The sequence below is a fragment of the Typopeltis vanoorti genome, chromosome 10 (genome assembly GCF_054136105.1).
Source record: "Typopeltis vanoorti isolate ZY-2024b chromosome 10, IOZ_Tvanoo_1.0, whole genome shotgun sequence".
In the NCBI taxonomy this organism is placed as follows: domain Eukaryota; kingdom Metazoa; phylum Arthropoda; class Arachnida; order Uropygi; family Thelyphonidae; genus Typopeltis; species Typopeltis vanoorti.
Genome location: NC_143558.1, coordinates 52,267,140 through 52,284,742, shown reverse-complemented (window position 1 = coordinate 52,284,742; position 17,603 = coordinate 52,267,140). Strand labels below are relative to the sequence as shown.

At 38.3% G+C, this 17,603-nt stretch overlaps 1 protein-coding gene across 1 annotated transcript in view; it reads right to left on the bottom strand.

Moving 5' to 3' along the window:
- Positions 1 to 17,603, bottom strand: part of LOC150102416 (muscle-specific protein 300 kDa-like) — a 1,203,500-nt gene that overhangs the window by 690,113 nt on the left and 495,784 nt on the right. Inside the window, exon 30 of the mRNA XM_090399574.1 lies at positions 15,808 to 15,960. Within this exon, the coding sequence (XP_090255700.1) occupies positions 15,808 to 15,960 (153 nt within the window). The remainder of the gene's footprint in view (positions 1 to 15,807; positions 15,961 to 17,603) is intronic.

The window sequence follows — 17,603 nt, the reverse complement described above, 5'->3', positions numbered from 1 at the left end:
TTAATCGAAACCCATCCAATACTTAATAGAATTAGCTGGTGCCATAGCTAATTCTATTAAAACAAGGCAAAAACAAGGCAAAATTTCTGAATAAACAAAACTGCTTAAGAAGAAATGAAGAGAAATGAAACAAACTCATAACTCATAGAATAAAACTAAATACATTGAATTGTGCAAAACCAGTAAATCAGGTCATTAGCATGATATTTTCAATTTTCATTTTTGGTGCTGAATCTTGGACACTCAACAAGAAAGATATGGACAAGATAAAAAGCTTCGAGATGTGGTGCTGAGATGTTGAGAGTTTCCTGAATGGACAAAAGGTCTAATGAAAGTATAATAAGTCAATTAAAAATCAAGAGGTGGCTATGTGAAATTGTAAATGAAAGAATTCTCAAATATTTTGGGACATTTCAAGACATGGAAATGACAACCTGGAAAAACTTATCATCCAGGGAAAAGTGGAAGGACAAAGAAAAAGAGGACACCCAAGAACACTCAGAAAACATATCCAGGAAGAAATAAAAAAAATCAATTATAAATTCATGCAACAAACAATTAAAGACAACTATAGTCTCAAAAAAGCAAAACTGTTGATGAACAACAATAAACAGATGGCTTTAGTCAAACTCGAGATGGGAACATAATCAGAGATATACAGCAAACAGAATTGAAGGATTTTATTCAATATTATATCAGGATGATGAACCAAATAAAGAAGACAGCTATGAAATTATTATTATTATCATCATCATCATCATCATTATTATTATTATTATCTGATTTCCATGGAGTCAAAGGATTCACTATGGGAGGTTTATACTCCCTCATGTCAAAAGATCATCAAATCGTATCTTGAACTCATTTGCAGCTGATACACTCACCATAATTTCAGGCAATGAATTCCACTCTGAACAGCAGTGTACCAAAGCAGTTCAGGAGTACACTACAAGTCACCTGTCTTCTCCTCAATTCTGTTCTTCCAGATACTATTCTTTGTTGTTTGTCCATCAGCTACTGTTTCATCCATATCATCAGCTTCATATCCAATTGCTCCAATTTATGCAACAGAGTTCTATGTGGAATCCTGTCAAATATCTTTCTAAAGGTCTAGCAGTATCAGTGTGGAGCCATTTCCTTAATCCAACATCATTATTATTATTATTATCTAACCTCCATGGTGTCAAAGGATTCATCATGGGAGATCTATATTCTCTCATGCCAAAAGATATACAGCAAACCTTGAACCCATTCATAGTTTCTACACTCACCACAATTTCAAGCAATGCATTCCACTCGCCCATCACTCTCCAGGAAAAGAAAATGCTTCTCATTCCCTTGCTGACATCCTCATTATACAGCTTCCATGAATGGCCATTAGTTCTAACCTTACTTCCCTCTACCACATGAAATATCTTCTCCACATTAATCTGGTAACAACCCCTCACTAACTTATATGTCTCAATCCTATCCCCTCTTCTTCTATTCACAATGCTCTATAAGTTGCATTCCCTCAATATCTCCTCCCATTCCATAGACTTGACACCATCTTAGTAAATATTTTCTGGATCATCTGCAGTACATCCTCATCCCCCAGGCAACCAAATCTGTACACAGTAGACCGTATGTGGCCTGATCAAAGTCATATAGAGAGGAGACCATAACTTCTTTGTCTCTGCATGTTAATATCCTCCTCATTATTGCCATAATGCACTGGTATGTTCGTATGATTTTAGCAATGTGACTGTTAAACTTCAAATCTCTGTTTGCCATCACTCCCAGATCTCTCATATCTTCCACCTCCTTCAAAATTTGTCCATTAATTGTATACTCTACATCCCAGTTAAGCCGATCCCAATCAAAAGTAAAACACCACAAATAATGGTCCCAAAACAGATCCCAGTGTCACTCCACTAGTGATCTTCCTCTTTCAGGATACCACTCATCCATATCCAACCTGCTGATAACTATCCAAGAGCCAATCAGTCATCCAACCTATTAGTCTGTTATCTAATTCCATCTGTTTCAGTTTAGCTACCAGCTTGTCATGTGACAGTCTATCGAAGGCCTTTGAAAAATTCAAGTACACCACCATACATGCATCTTTATCAAGTGAGGTTGTCACCCTGTTGTAATACATAAGTAGATTACTGAAACATGATCTACCTCTAACAAATCCATGCTGACCATCATAAAGAATACTGTTATTATCAATCCATTTCTGAATACCAGTCCTCACCAACATCTCTAATACCTTAACAACAACCCTAGACACACAGATAGACCTATAATTAGTAGCCTTAGTCTTATCCCTGCCGATGTAAAGTGGAATAATTTTTCCCATCTTCCATTCCTATGGGACTTACCCTGTCACAAGACATGTTAAATAGTTTTCAGCCAAAGGTGCCATTAATTCCATAAGACATTTCCTCAAGATATGGCAATATAATGTCAAATTCTACTGCCTTATTAACATCAAGGTACTTAATTCCTCATATACCTGCTTATTTATTATCAGTCCCTCTTCTGCCATATATTTTACAATCCAGCTTCTCCTGATGTTGCCTTCACAAGGATGAAATACATTGATAAACTGATCATTTAATAATTCAATTATATCCTCTGCATCGTTTACCAATCTGCCAGTGTCATCAACTAGCATCATTCTCCCATAGTCATTTTTTCTTCTACTTGCCATATATTGAAAGAACTCACTAGGATTTTACTTAGCTTGATTGGCTAATTTCTTCTTATACTCCATTTTTGCTACCCTCACCAACCGAGTCACCTTCCGTATTCTCTGATGCTATCTCTTTAATCCAATCAACATTGCCATAGTTGACATCACCCATAATGATCACCCTCTGATTGCTCACTAAGTAAAGTTCCTTATACATTTTTTTGTATCCACCTTCTACATTCCCTGGCCTCTGGCAATACCCAACCATAGGATAAGAGGTTGACAGAATAATAGTTTATTCTATCAACCTCTACTTCACACCATACTGCTTCAGAACCAGTGTCACTTTTTTCTCCTTACATCTCAACCTTGCACAGATATAATTCCCCCCGCTACCATCAACACTCCTCTCTCTCCTTCCTGTCTTTCGTATCTTCATGAAGAATGTCATATCCGTCCATTTCTATTCCCATCTAGATTTAATTCTCTTCCAACCATGTTTCACTTATTCCAACTATTTTCAGACACATAGACACAATCAATGCAATAATTTCATTTACCTTATGTCTGATCCTCCTGGTATTTGTAAATAAGCATAACAATTCATTTCTTGGTCTATAGCTGATTCCAATCATGCTGTCACCTGTCTGTGACCTCTCACCTGCTACAGCCTGCACATCATTTGCTCACATAGCCTTCCAAATTTAATCCATATGTATTTCTGGCCATTACATTCCTGTGCTGACTACCTGCCTAAATGCATTATCATTTCCAGAATTCATTCTTCTTACAATGTGTTAGCCCCCCAACCACCTTTTCCCAAACTGTTTCCCTGTCCAACTTGCTTTCCTGTTCTAACATTCTATTCTCCATTCACGACCATATCAGTCTCATCTAGTACACTCTCCTGCTCATTCATGTCTTCGACTTCCACTGATACCTTCTTTGCATTAATCATTACACCTCCTGACAGCGACAACCTTCCCAAATTATTATTATTATTATTATTATTATTACCCAAGACCTCATGGAGTCAAAGACTCATCTGGGAGGTCCTTTTATCTCACACACACAGCTCATCATGCCGTGTCATAAACAGACTCAAACTCCTTTCAGACACTGCACTCTCAGGCAAGGCATTCCAATCATTCATAACTCTGCATGAAAAAAACCTGCCTCTCACTTCTTACTCACACACCCTCTTTATACAGTTTCTAGGGATGACCTCTGGTTCTCCCCTGATCTCCCACTATTTTCTTTAGAACTTCTCCAGCATTAATCCTATAACAACCCCCTTACCAACTTGTAGGTCTCTATCATATCTCCCTCTCTTCCTCCTGTTCACCAGACACTGCAAATTACATCTTCTCAATCTTTCCTCATACTCGACATTCCAGAGGTTAGAAACTATCTTAGTCAATCGCATTTGGACCCTTCCAACATCTTTTCATGCTTCTGAAAACCAGGTGACCAAATCTGGGCACAACAGTCCATTTGTGGCCTAATCAAAGCCTTATACAATGGAGCAAGAATCTCCCTACTTCTACATGTCAGTGTCCTCCGCATCATTCCCAGAAGCCTTTCTGTTGTCTTCACAATTTTGGTGATGTGTCCCCTAAATTTGAGATCCTTATCTACTATCACCCGCAGATCTCTTATTTCCTCCACCTCCAACAATATATCCTCACCAAGTAAAAATTCTGCATCTCATCTTTGTTTTCCAAATTTTAAAACCTTACTTTTTGCAATATTGAACTTGCATCCCCATTTCCATTGCCCATTCACTCAATTTATACAAGTCCTCTAGGCCACAACATCTTCATTACTCTTCATGGTTCATCCCAACTTTGCATCATCTGCAAATAACTGAACATCTCCATCCAAATCTTCACCAATATCATTAATATACAAGTTAAACAGTAATGGTACTAAAACAGATCCCTGAGGCACTCCACTAGTGACTTTCCTTTTCCTGGATAGCGTTCCCCCATACACAACTTGTTGATACCTATCAGATAGCCAGTCTCCAATCCAATGTACTAGTCTAATGTCCAACCCCATCTGCTCTAGTTTGACTGTCAATTTATCATGCGGTGCTCTATCAAAAGAATTTGCAAAATCCAAGTATATTACTGTGTATCCTTCTCCTCTGTCCAAGGAAGCAGTCACTTTATTGTAATAAGTAAGTAGATTACTAAAACATGACCTCCCTTTAGCAAATCCATGCTGTCCTTTGAAGATAATACCATTGTTGTCAGCCCAACTCTGGATACTAGTTCTCACAAGCTTCTCCCATAACTTAACCACAACACTTGACACACAGATAGGCCTATAGTTTGATGCTTGAGTTCGATCACCTCCTTTATGAAGTGGCACAATCTTGCCCTTCTTCCACTCCTTAGGAACTTGACCGAGTGCAAGACTCATATTAAAAATATATGTCGAGACTGTCAGCTCTGTGGCACATTCCTTCAGAATACGTGGTGATATATTATCAAGTCCCACAGCCTTATTAACATCTAGTTTACTCAACTCCCCATACACCTCTTGCTCACTTACAGTCAGTCTTTCCTCCCCATCATCAACTGCTCTCAATCTCTCCATGAAGTCACATTCACAAGATTGAAAGACCTTTATGAACTGCTCATTAAGTATCTTCACCACACATTCTGCAACAGATGTCTTTATACCATTTTCTCCAATCGATATCATCCTTCCATAATCATTCTTTCTTTTGCTGGCTACATATCGAAAAAACTCCTAGGATTCTTTTTGGCATCATTTGCTAACTGCTGTTCATACCTCTCTTTAGCTACTCTCAGCAAAATCCATTTCCACTTCTCTTATGCTGCCTCCAGAATGCCCTTTTTCTCTGTATCACATGCTTAATCTCTTTATTCAGCCATCTCACACCTACCTTATTTAACCTTCTCACCCTTGGAATACACTTAGACATTGCACCTACTAGATAGTTTTTGAAAATCCGCCATGCTGCATTTATCTCTTTCCCAGCTAACTCCTCATTCCATTCTACACCCGCAAGCTGTCTCCTGAGCTCTTCATAATCACCTCCCTTGTAGTTCCACACATACCCTTTTCTCAAAGGGGTCCTCGCACTGCTGGCAACCACCCAGGTAATCACCTCATGGTCACTCTCACCAACTTGTGGATGATTTGACACCTCATTTATAATTACATCCTCTGATGAGATGACCTATTCCAAGAGCCTTAATCCTCACGTGCCCTCTGTTACATACTGTCTGAGGTAGTTATCCTTCAAAAACTCAAGAAACTCGTTTTCTTTACTTCCAGTTGCTATCTCATTATTCCAGTCTATATTGCCATAATTAAAATCACCCATAATGATCACCCTTTTCTTATTTGCTTGGCTAATTTGATTATACATTTCATTATCACCACTATCCACATTACTTGGTCTATAACAACATCCCACCAAGTATTTGATTCTATTCGCCTCTATGTCACACCTTTCTTTTTTATTCTTTCACCGTACTCCATTCATACCCTACATATGTTTAGTTTCATTCTATGCCTACCTCATTTCAATCCTCATCTTAATCATTTCATTCTTCAACTCTTGTATTCCAGCAATTGCCTCCAATAATCCGTCATCAGTCTGACTTTCGTCTGTCTGGTAATCTTCACTTCCAGTTCCCAACTTTCATTCAAATTACCACAATTCATTAATATGTTACACTTTCTATAAATACTCATTCTCTCAGTTCTCTTGTTTAATCTCTCAACAAACATCTGCCATGCATACCTGCTATGTTCTAACAACGAACCATATTGGCAAGATTATTATTATTATTATTATTACGGGTATCTCCATGGAGTCAGTAGACTCATCGCGGGAGACCAAAACTATCAAAACAATATCTATCAAACCTCTTCTTGAATTAATTTACAGAGAAAGAACCCACAACTGAGTCAGGCAATGCATTCAAATGACTCACCACCCTCCAAACAAAAGATCTAGTTCACACACACCCTTGTTAACCACACTTTTCCTTAATTTCCAGGGATGACCTCTTGTTCTACCATCACTATTACACAGCTGAAATATTTATCCTGCATCAATTTTATAAAAACCGTTTAGTAATTTAAATGTTTCTATCATATCCCCTCTTCTCCGCATATCAACCAACCTCAGCAATCCACAAGTTCTCAATCTATCAATGTAGGGAGCATTTTTTACATCACTCACCAACTTAGTCACTCTCCTCTGAACCCTTTCCACAACCTCCTCATCTCTAAGGAATTCAGGTGACAGACTTGAGCACAGTACTCCAAATATGGAAGTATCAACACCTTATAAAGGGGAACAATAACCTCCTTATCTCTGGATGTTAGTGTGTTCTTCAATAACCAAGTAATCCTATGTGCAATCCTGGACACCTTAGCAATGTGCCTTCTGATCTTCATCCTATCTACCAACCCTCCCAAGTCTCTAGCCTCATCAATCTCTTGGAGTACCATTCCATCAATGTGGTACACAGTTGGTAATCTTTTAATCCCAAAATGCATAACTTTACACTCTTGCACATTGAATTGAAATCCATTACCTTTTTCCCATTTTACCAGCTTATTTAAATCATCCTGCAAACTCTCAACATCAGCTTGATTTCTTATTGTGCTACCCAACTTTGCATCATCAGCAAACAACTGAATGTCTCCCTTCAAGCCATTTTCCTATATCATTTATGTACAAATTAAACCCCAAAGGCCCAAGCACAGAGCCCTGAAGCACAGCACTGGTTACCTGCCTCATTCTGGACTCTGCTCATCCTTACGCTACTTTCTGCTAACTCTCCATTATCTATTCTCTTATCCATATCACCAGTTTAGTATCCATTCTCATATGCTCTAATTTGCCAATAGTATTCCATGGGGTATTCTGTCAAAAGCCTTAGCAAAATACAAAAGGATCACTGTGTAGTCATTTCCCTTGTCCAACTCACATGTCATTTATCTGATGCAAGAGGAATTGGAAGTGCCCTGTAAGGAGGTTCAGGATATGAAGACACAGTTAAATGTGTTGAATATTTAAATCAGAAAGTTAAATATTAAATAAAGCTCCATAGTCCTAATTTCTCATAGAAATTAGGACGATGGAGATAACTTTAGTTGAAGTAACTAGAACAGGATTAAGGAAGAGAGAGAGAGAGAGAGAGAGAGAGTCTTTAGAGAATGATGAAGTAATGAATAGTATGGAAGTGATTGGGAGTCAACAGAATGGAAGCACAAGAAGTCTAGAAGAAATGAGATGGTGTGAAAGTGAAGGAGTAAGTAAAAGAGTATTGAGGAAAAGTAATGAAACTGGGAGAGGCATGCTGAATAGTGTAGAAAATGAGGCCATGAGTGACGTTTTCATTAGTCCAAAGGCAACTCAGGTTGCGAGTTGCCTTGGACTTACACTACGTCCAGGGTCAGCTAGACTTGCAACACTTGCAAGTGCAAACTTGACTGACTTGTCTGTTTGCTTACTTGGGAAATGGAGTAAAAAACCAGGTTTATATTTAAAACAACTTGGCATCTTTAACATATATCCAAGGTAAAAAACTTTCTACATCTATCTCTCATCCTGAGATTTTTATTTAATAAGGTCAAAGCACCTTATGATAACATATGTTGGGAAAATATTTATAAGCTCAGCATTACTTAAAACTTAGTATTTCTTAGCCTGGCTCCCACTGATGAGACCACAATAAAGGTTGAAACCAGTCTGGGTAGTGGCCCCTTGCCTTTAATGCATAGCATCATGCATCTCCTCCAGGAGATGTGCTTTGCATTAAGGGTAAATATTAAGAATAGTGATCAGCGCTTATTCTAATTTACCACGAGTTGCCTTGGACTTTCACTACATGCAGGGTCAGCTAGACTTGAAATACTTGCAGGTGCAAAGTTGACTGACTTGTCTGTTTGCTTACTTAGGAAATGGAGTAAAAAACCAGGTTTATATTTAAAATAATTTGGTATCTTTAACATATATAATACCCAAGGTAAAAAAGTTTCTCAAGTATACTTGCATAAATCTTACCAGGAACACTCAGAAGAGAAATACCCCTGTAATTCTCACATTCACTTTTATTTGCTTTTCTATATATGGATACTATGTGAGTTCTACTCTGATCATCTGAAATTCGTCCCTCTGTTCCCAGCCTTCTGACATATACAGTGCAGCCACTGTAAGACTTTTATACTTCCATACTTGAACATTTCTGTTTGAATATCAGCTGCCTTTCGACATATCACACTTTTGAGGCTTTTTCTACTTCAAGTATAGATATGTATGTCAGACTGCATGCCTATTGAAGGATTTCTTACTAGAGTACTGTCACCGATTGTTTCGTTTAGCAATTTTTCAAAGTATTTACTCCATATTTCAAGGATATCTTTTTCTTCAGTTTTTATGTCACCCTTGTCATCTTTTTTTTTTTTTTTACAGCACTCTTTCCTCCATTTCTGAGCTTCTTCAACAACCTCCAGAATATTTTACCATCTTCTCAGTATTTATTTTCTATGTTCCTACCAAAGTCTTCCCATGATTTTTGTTTAGCTAGTTTTACACAGTGTTTAGCTTTCTTACATTAGTTTCTGTATTCTCTAAAAGCACAAGCTGACTTACTTCCCAGGAACTTTTGACATGGCTTCTTCTTTTCCTTCACTGCCTCTTTAACTTTCTATTTCCACCATAGAGTCCTGATTTTTCTATCCTTGCAGACAAACTCACAACATGTCTCTCTGGCTGAATCAATCAATGTTTTCTTCAGGGCTTGCAACTGAATGTCCAAGGTTTGGTTCCTGTTCTCAAACTCTTTCATTTTTTCTTTAATAATGTTTGTGATTTTAGTTTATAGTTCACATCTGAGAGCTGGTCGACATTTATTATTATTATTATTATTGCGGGCAACTCCAAGGAGTCCTTAGACTCACTGAGGGAGGCCCTAAACATCATGTCCATCACAACTATTCGACATTCACACAGTATCTATCATACTTTGCCTGGAACTCATTTACTGTCATAACACTTACAACAAACTCTGGCAGCTTATTCCACTCATTAATCACTCTAAAAGTAAAAAACCAAGCTCTAACACCATTACTAACAACACTCTTTCCCGGCTTCCATGGATGTCCCCAAGTCCTCCCACCATCAGTCCTGTTCTCAAAAATATCCTCTGAATTAATCCTACAGAAACCCTTCAGCAATTTGAATGTCTCAATCATATCTCCCCTTTTCCGCCTATCAACCAATTTCTGCAACCCACAAATCTTCAACCTATTTTGATAAGGTTCATTCCATAGACCTGCTAACATCTTGGTCACTTGCCTCTGGATTCTCTCAAACTCCTCCCCATCAAGAAGAAATCTAGGTGACCAGATGTGGGCACAGTAGTCGAGATGAGGTCTTATCAAGGCTCGATACAGAGGAACAATAACTTGCTTATCTCTGCTTGTCAAACTATTCTTCAGCATCGAAGTGGTTTGATGAGCTGATTTAGCCATTTTTGCAATGTGCCCCCTAAACTTCAACTCCCTATCCACCAACATTCCTAAGTCTCTGGCCTCATCAATCACCTGGAGTACAGTTCCACCAATGTGATATACTGCTGCTAATCTTTTCACCCCAAAATGCATAACCTTACATTTTGCAACATTAAATTGACATCCATTCTCCATAGCCAAGACCTCCAATCTATCCAAATCATCCTCAGGCCGTCTTTTGGACTCTACTCCTGAGTAAACTACTCTCTGGTATCTCTCCATCAACCACCCTCCTATCCATCTCACCAACCGTATATCCATTCCCATATGTTGCAGTTTACGAATTAGAATTCCATGTGGTATCCTGTCAAAGGCCTTAGCCAGGTTCAGCAGAATCAATGTAAACCCATTACCCCTATCCAGTTTAGCCATCACTGTGTTATAAAACCTGAGCAAGTTACTGAGGCATGATCTACCCTTCACAAAACTATGCTGTCCCCTGTACAGTATCTCATTTTCATCAATCCATTTCTGTATTTTTCCCTTGACTACTTTTTCCAAGAGCTTGACTACGACACCTAACATGCTGATCAGTCTGTAATTTGCAACAGTAGTCTTGGATCCTCCTTTATGCAGTGGAACTATTTTCCTCTCTTTCCACCTCTTTGCGACTAAATCAGACCTGAGACTCAGATTAAACAATATGGTCAAGGGCACTGACAATTCTTTAGCCGCCTCACGTAAGACCCCATGCTGGTATACTATCCAATTCCACAGATGAATTCACATTAAGGTTCTGTAATAGACTATTCACCTCCACTTCATTCACCACAATTCCCATATAAACTAATGGTTCCTTCATTCCTTCAATGTCACCACCTAGATGATATACTCTTGCAAAGTGCTCACTCAGTAATTCCACTATATCGACTGATTCAGTGACCTCCCTACCATCGGCATTCCTTAAAATCATTCTGCAGTGTACAGTTTTTCTTTTCCTTGCAGCATATTGAAAGAACTGTTTGGGATTCTCTTTAGCTTCCATGGCTAATTTCCTTTCATAATCCGCTTTTGCTTTTCTTACCACACTCGTTACTCTACTGGCATGTGCTTTATACCGTTCATGTGCCTGCAGGTCACCTTTATCCTTACTTGGTTTACTACATGGTTTACCAACCCCTACTTGATTTACTATTCGGACTCTAGGTATACAGTCAGCCATAACCTCCTGCAAATGCTCCTTGACCACTTCTCATGCCCTATCAACATCCAGCAGCCCTTGCAGGTTTGCATGCCATGGCACTGAACCAAGCAATCTCCTAAGCTTGTAATACTTGCCAGCACGGTAATTTCACATGTACTTTGTCTTAATCGAAAATCTCACACATTTAGCCACCTCGCAGATCAAGACCATATGATCACTCTCACCAATAGGTGGCAACATGGTCATATTCATTACAGTCAAATTCTCAGATGCAATTACTAGGTCAAGCACTCTCGAACCCATATTTTCCATTACATGCTGTCTCAGACAGTTATCCCTTAGTAACTGAATAAAATCCAGTTGCTTCCTCACATGTGTCTTCTCCTCCTTCCAAGCAATGTTACCATAGTTGAAATCCCCCATAATAATTACCCTCTTTCCACTCATTTCATCAATTTGTCTATGTATACTATCTCCACCATCTATTCCATCACCTGGTCTATAGTAGCACCCAACTGTACATTTTGTTCCATAAGTCTCAATCTCACACCAAATAGCCACAAATGAGCTCTTTTCACTATCCTGCAATCAGGGGCGTGCCAGTAGTGTTCGGTGCCTGTGTGCAAAACTTTAGTTGGCACCCCTATACCCAGTAGCATGCCAGTAGTGTCCAGCACCTGTGCAAAAGTTTAGTTGGCACTGCCCCCCCCCCCTTCAAATAAAAAAATCACTTTAAAAAAACGTTTTTTTAAGTATTTCCTCTTCTTTGGAGCCTTTACTATCCTGGTGCATGTGTGCATAGCACAGATGGTCAGTGCACCCTTGCCTGCAATACAACTTCTATTCTCCTCGGCTAAAGTTCATTAGCTATCATCAATAACACTCCTCCCCCCCATTTTATTCTCTCTGTCCCTCCCGAACACACTATACCCTACTCATTCTATCTCACTAACTATATCAGCTTCTGCCAGATATGTTTCACTAATGAATAACCTGTGGCCAGGAAGATCCAACCAAGGCCAAAAATTCTTCCGTCTTGTTCCTAATACTCCTGGCATTAGTATACATGAAATAAAGAAGAGTATAACAGAAAAATGCAAGATCTCATATGTGACAGTTCCACATATCAAATTATACATCGAGACCCTACGATGTCTCAAATCGTAGGGTCTCGATGAAGAAAAAAGAAAAAAAGTCCGAAACTTACCGAAAAAAGTGACATCATGGTCCAAAGAAATCATCAGGAAAAGAAAACCAATTCATGTTAAACCACCCTGTATTTATGGATTACCAAAAATCCACAAAACTAATATTCCACTACTACACCCCATAGTTGATAGCATAGATAGTCCCACATATAAACTGGCCCAGCATTTAGCTAAGTTGCTTGCCCCCCCCCCCCCCCCCCCCCTTACTGGCAACTCTTCTACTTTTGTAAAAAATTCAATCCATTTCAAAACACTGGTTAAAAATCTAATCCTAAAAGATTCAGACATAATGGTTAGTTTCGATGTCACCTCCTTATTTACCAATGTACCACTTATAGACACTCTTGATTTAATCAAGTGTAAATTTCCCCAGATATTTTTGAATTATTTCAATTTACCATGAATGCAGGTTACTTTACATTGGGGGGGGGATTCTACATACAGATTAATGGTACTGCTATGGGTTCCCCCCCTCTCTCCCCCTGTTAGCAAATTTTTACATGGAACACTTTGAAAACAAAGTACTTATCACAGCTACATACAAGCCACAAGTGTGGTTACACTATGCAGATGATGTGTTTGCCATCTGGTCCCATGGACAAGACACTTTGGATGCTTTTGTCACCTACCTAAACAGCCAACACCCCAAAATTCACTTCACAGTAGAAACAGAATCAAATAACTGTTTACCATTTCTTGACACATTAGTCACCCGCCTTTCAGATGGATCACTATCTTTTTCTATTTACGGAAAGCCTACACACACAGGAAGATACCTACATAAACAATCACATCATCATCCAGTCCAACAGTACGGCATTTTAAAAACACTTCAGTCCATGTTTTGAGCACAGAAATCCAACAGGCATTTGTCATTATTATTAGCTTTGCTCATTTCTCCATTTCCCAAGATATTTTTGTATGTCTGACAATCATTTCCTACTCTACTATTTAGATCCCCAACAAGGACCAACTTTTCCTTTTTCATTGTGTCAGCTGCTTTTTCTAAAGCCTCAAAAAATTCCTCCACTTCTACCTTAGTAGAACCTTCTACGGGACCATAGGCACAAGTAAGTCTCATTGTTCAGTTCCCAATTCTGATATTTGCCCACATCACTCAACTTGAAATTGCCTGCCATTCTAGAAGATTAGCCTCGTATTTAGTGTTGAATACTATGGCTACTCCTTCTTTTCCTTGATTATCATTGCCTGAATATAACATTTTGTATTTATTGCTCAGAAAGATCTCACCAGTTTTTGTCTTTTTTTGTTTCAGTCACCCCTATTATGTCGATCTGGTACTTATTCAATTCCTCAGCTAGCTCCATTTCTATGCCATTCAGGCTTCTTATGTTAATAATAGTGAACTTGAACTCTCATGATATTGAGTTGGGGTGTGTTTTAGGATTTGTTCCAGTAGGTGACTTTTTGCTGTTCACCCTGGTTCCCATTTAAAAACAACATATTGGGAACCTTGTTTAACACGTTCGCTGCCACGCTCCTCGGGCGTAGTTTGTTCCCGCACGCCAAGCGCTTTCGCGTCTTCAAGGTCACTATGAGTAATCTTGTAGCCTGCTTATCAGGCAGAATTTTGTTTCATACGCCAACTACGAGTAATCTCGTATCACCCCCACCCATATATTACATGCGCTGACGAATGTGTTTATTGCATCTAGTCTCTAAAAACCTTCAGTTTCACCATGACCAGTAAAAGAAAACTTACTGATAAAGAATTAGAAGTTTATGTAATATGAGTGATGATGAATTTAATGAATTCATCATCACCATGAAATGGAAGGATAAGAGGGAAGTTCTTTCCATTTCAAATATGCACAAATTTTAAATGGTTCAAGCAAAATATTGGAATGGTAAAATTCATTTAAAACCAAATATCGTTATGGATTATAATTTGGGTATGTCAGGCATCGATCTTTCTGATCAAATGCTTTCTTACTATTCCCCCTTATGAAAGACAATTAGATGGCCAAAGAAATTGGCAATACGCATTTTTCATATATTCATTCAAAATGTGCATAAATTTTATAATATAATTACTGGAAACGCAATGACTGCATTAAAATTTAGAGATCAATTTATCTCAGTTTTTGTTGGAATGGATGAACTTACAGAATCACAGAATATCAGCAGGATTCGGGATCTTCATTATTTGGAAATTTTACCACCTACAGAAAAAAATATTCGCCGACAATGCCATGCCGAGTATGCACACGAAACAAACAACGACGCGAAACACGTTATTATTGTCCTGTTTGCCAGGAAAAACCACCATTGTGCATGGAAAATTGTTTTAAAGTATATCATTTGTAATTTGAATAAATTGGTTTTTATTTTATCAATTTCATTTTATTATTTTTATTGATTTTTATCAGTTTTAAATTGATTTACAAATTATGTGTTATACTACGGATTAGCTCGTGCTTGGCATAGGAGGTTGGTAATCGACATACGAGTATATTCGTAGTTGGCTTCTGAGGCACATATATAATATACTATATTTTAGTTAAAATTATTACCCTTCTACCAAGCCCCCAGACATGCTTTCCACTTTATTCAGAATCCAAGGGTCCAAATTAAGGTAATTATACTAAGGGTTAACTCGTGTTTGGCATAGGAGGTCAGTAAATCAACATATGAGTATACTCGTAGTTGGCTTGTGAAGCTCATATACGAACTATGAGTATACTCGTAGTTGGCAGCGAACGTGTTAACTAGGCGACATCCCAGCCATGAAATTCTGTCATGTCATACCATCATTTTATATTATGTTTTAAGCCAATAAGAATACAATTTCATCGGCTAAATCCCAAATTGCTATCCCATCCTTGTTCATTCAGTATCCAGGGAGATAACTAACAGGGTGTTTCACAAGACGGTTCAGATTGGACATTAGGTCAGAAGCTCTGGTTGGCTTTCGGCATTCCTTTAAAGGCTATGTGGAGGTCTCGTCTCAGTTATACAGCTTTGACCCTTGAGCACCCCAGCATCATTAATATATAAGTTAAATAATAATAATGACCCTAAAACAGACTCCTGTAATAACAGTGATTTTCTTGTTTCCAGGACATCAATTCTCCTTACAAGTGAGGAGAACTGGCCTCAAAACATAATTTGTGATTTTAGAACAGGAAAAATTTTAAATGTCTTTACTACCTCAAATGCTTGAAAATAATAGAAAAAAAAATTACCTTACAAGTGAGCAGCAAAGACTGAAAGCGGAATACCAGTTGTGATGTCCCCATAGAAATTCTCATTTCTCCACTAGCCACTATCAATTCTTGAGATTCATCTGACAGTGTATCAAATTCTGGTTGTTTGGCATTTGAATCATTCAATAAAGCCTAACAAAGTAATAAATAAATGTAACAGATTTATACTAAATCATATAAAGGCTAATTATATTTATATATAATTTGCTTATCTGATATAAATTATAAAGAGATAATAATAACAGAAATGTGCAGGCAAGTAATAAATCAGCAAACAACACACAAAAAATTTTATATTACTTCATGACATTCTAGATTTTTCAAAAAAGGTTAAGAGAATTAGAAAAGCTTGTCTATCTTGTTCTCATATTTCTAGAAATATATAAGGCAAAAATATGCTGTTTAGGATGTTCAGCATTTTCTCAAAGGGGACACTGGAAAAGAGTGTGAAATACATTGAGGACTAGCAAGAAGGATGTTGAAAGTTTATTTTCCACTTGGTTAGAGTATAATAAGTTTAGTTTAATCCTTTATCCAAGTGTGAGCAAACAAAGTTTGTGCCTGAAAGTATCTTCAGGACTGGGTTAAGGTGGTACAACACCTGGGCAACTCGTTGCAAAGGTGGAGCAAGCAACCAACACTCATCTCCTATAATGCAAAACACATCTCCTTGCGGATATGTCTAATGTTATGCATTAAGGGAAGGGCCACTACCCAGACCGGTTTCGACCTTTATTGAGGTCTCTTCAGTGGGAGCCAGGCCCAAGTCGAGATATCAGGCAGAAGCATTAGCAGGTCATCTCCACCTATAGGAATTGCCAATTGGTGTGCCACCCTTTTTTTAATAAATTACTCTGGATTTAGAGAAAGATGTTGAAAGTTTATTTTCCACTTGGTTAGAGTATAATAAGTTTAGTTTAATCCTTTATCCAAGTGTGAGCAAACAAAGTTTGCGCCTGAAAGTATCTTCAGGACTGGGTTAAGGTGGTACAACACCTGGGCAACTCGTTGCAAAGGTGGAGCAAGCAACCAACACTCATCTCCTATAATGCAAAACACATCTCCTTGCGGATATGTCTAATGTTATGCATTAAGGGAAGGGCCACTACCCAGACCGGTTTCGACCTTTATTGAGGTCTCTTCAGTGGGAGCCAGGCCCAAGTCGAGATATCAGGCAGAAGCATTAGCAGGTCATCTCCACCTATAGGAATTGCCAATTGGTGTGCCACCCTTTTTTTAATAAATTACTCTGGATTTAGAGAAAGATGTTGAAAGTTTATTTTCCACTTGGTTAGAGTATAATAAGTTTAGTTTAATCCTTTATCCAAGTGTGAGCAAACAAAGTTTGCGCCTGAAAGTATCTTCAGGACTGGGTTAAGGTGGTACAACACCTGGGCAACTCGTTAACTTTGTTTGCTCACACTTGGATAAAGGATTAAACTAAACTTATTATACTCTAACCAAGTGGAAAATAAACTTTCAACATCTTTCTCTAAATCCAGAGTAATTTATTAAAAAAAGGGTGGCACACCAATTGGCAATTCCTATAGGTGGAGATGACCTGCTAATGCTTCTGCCTGATATCTCGACTTGGGCCTGGCTCCCACTGAAGAGACCTCAATAAAGGTCGAAACCGGTCTGGGTAGTGGCCCTTCCCTTAATGCATAACATTAGACATATCCGCAAGGAGATGTGTTTTGCATTATAGGAGATGAGTGTTGGTAGCTTGCTCCACCTTTGCAACGAGTTGCCCAGGTGTTGTACCACCTTAACCC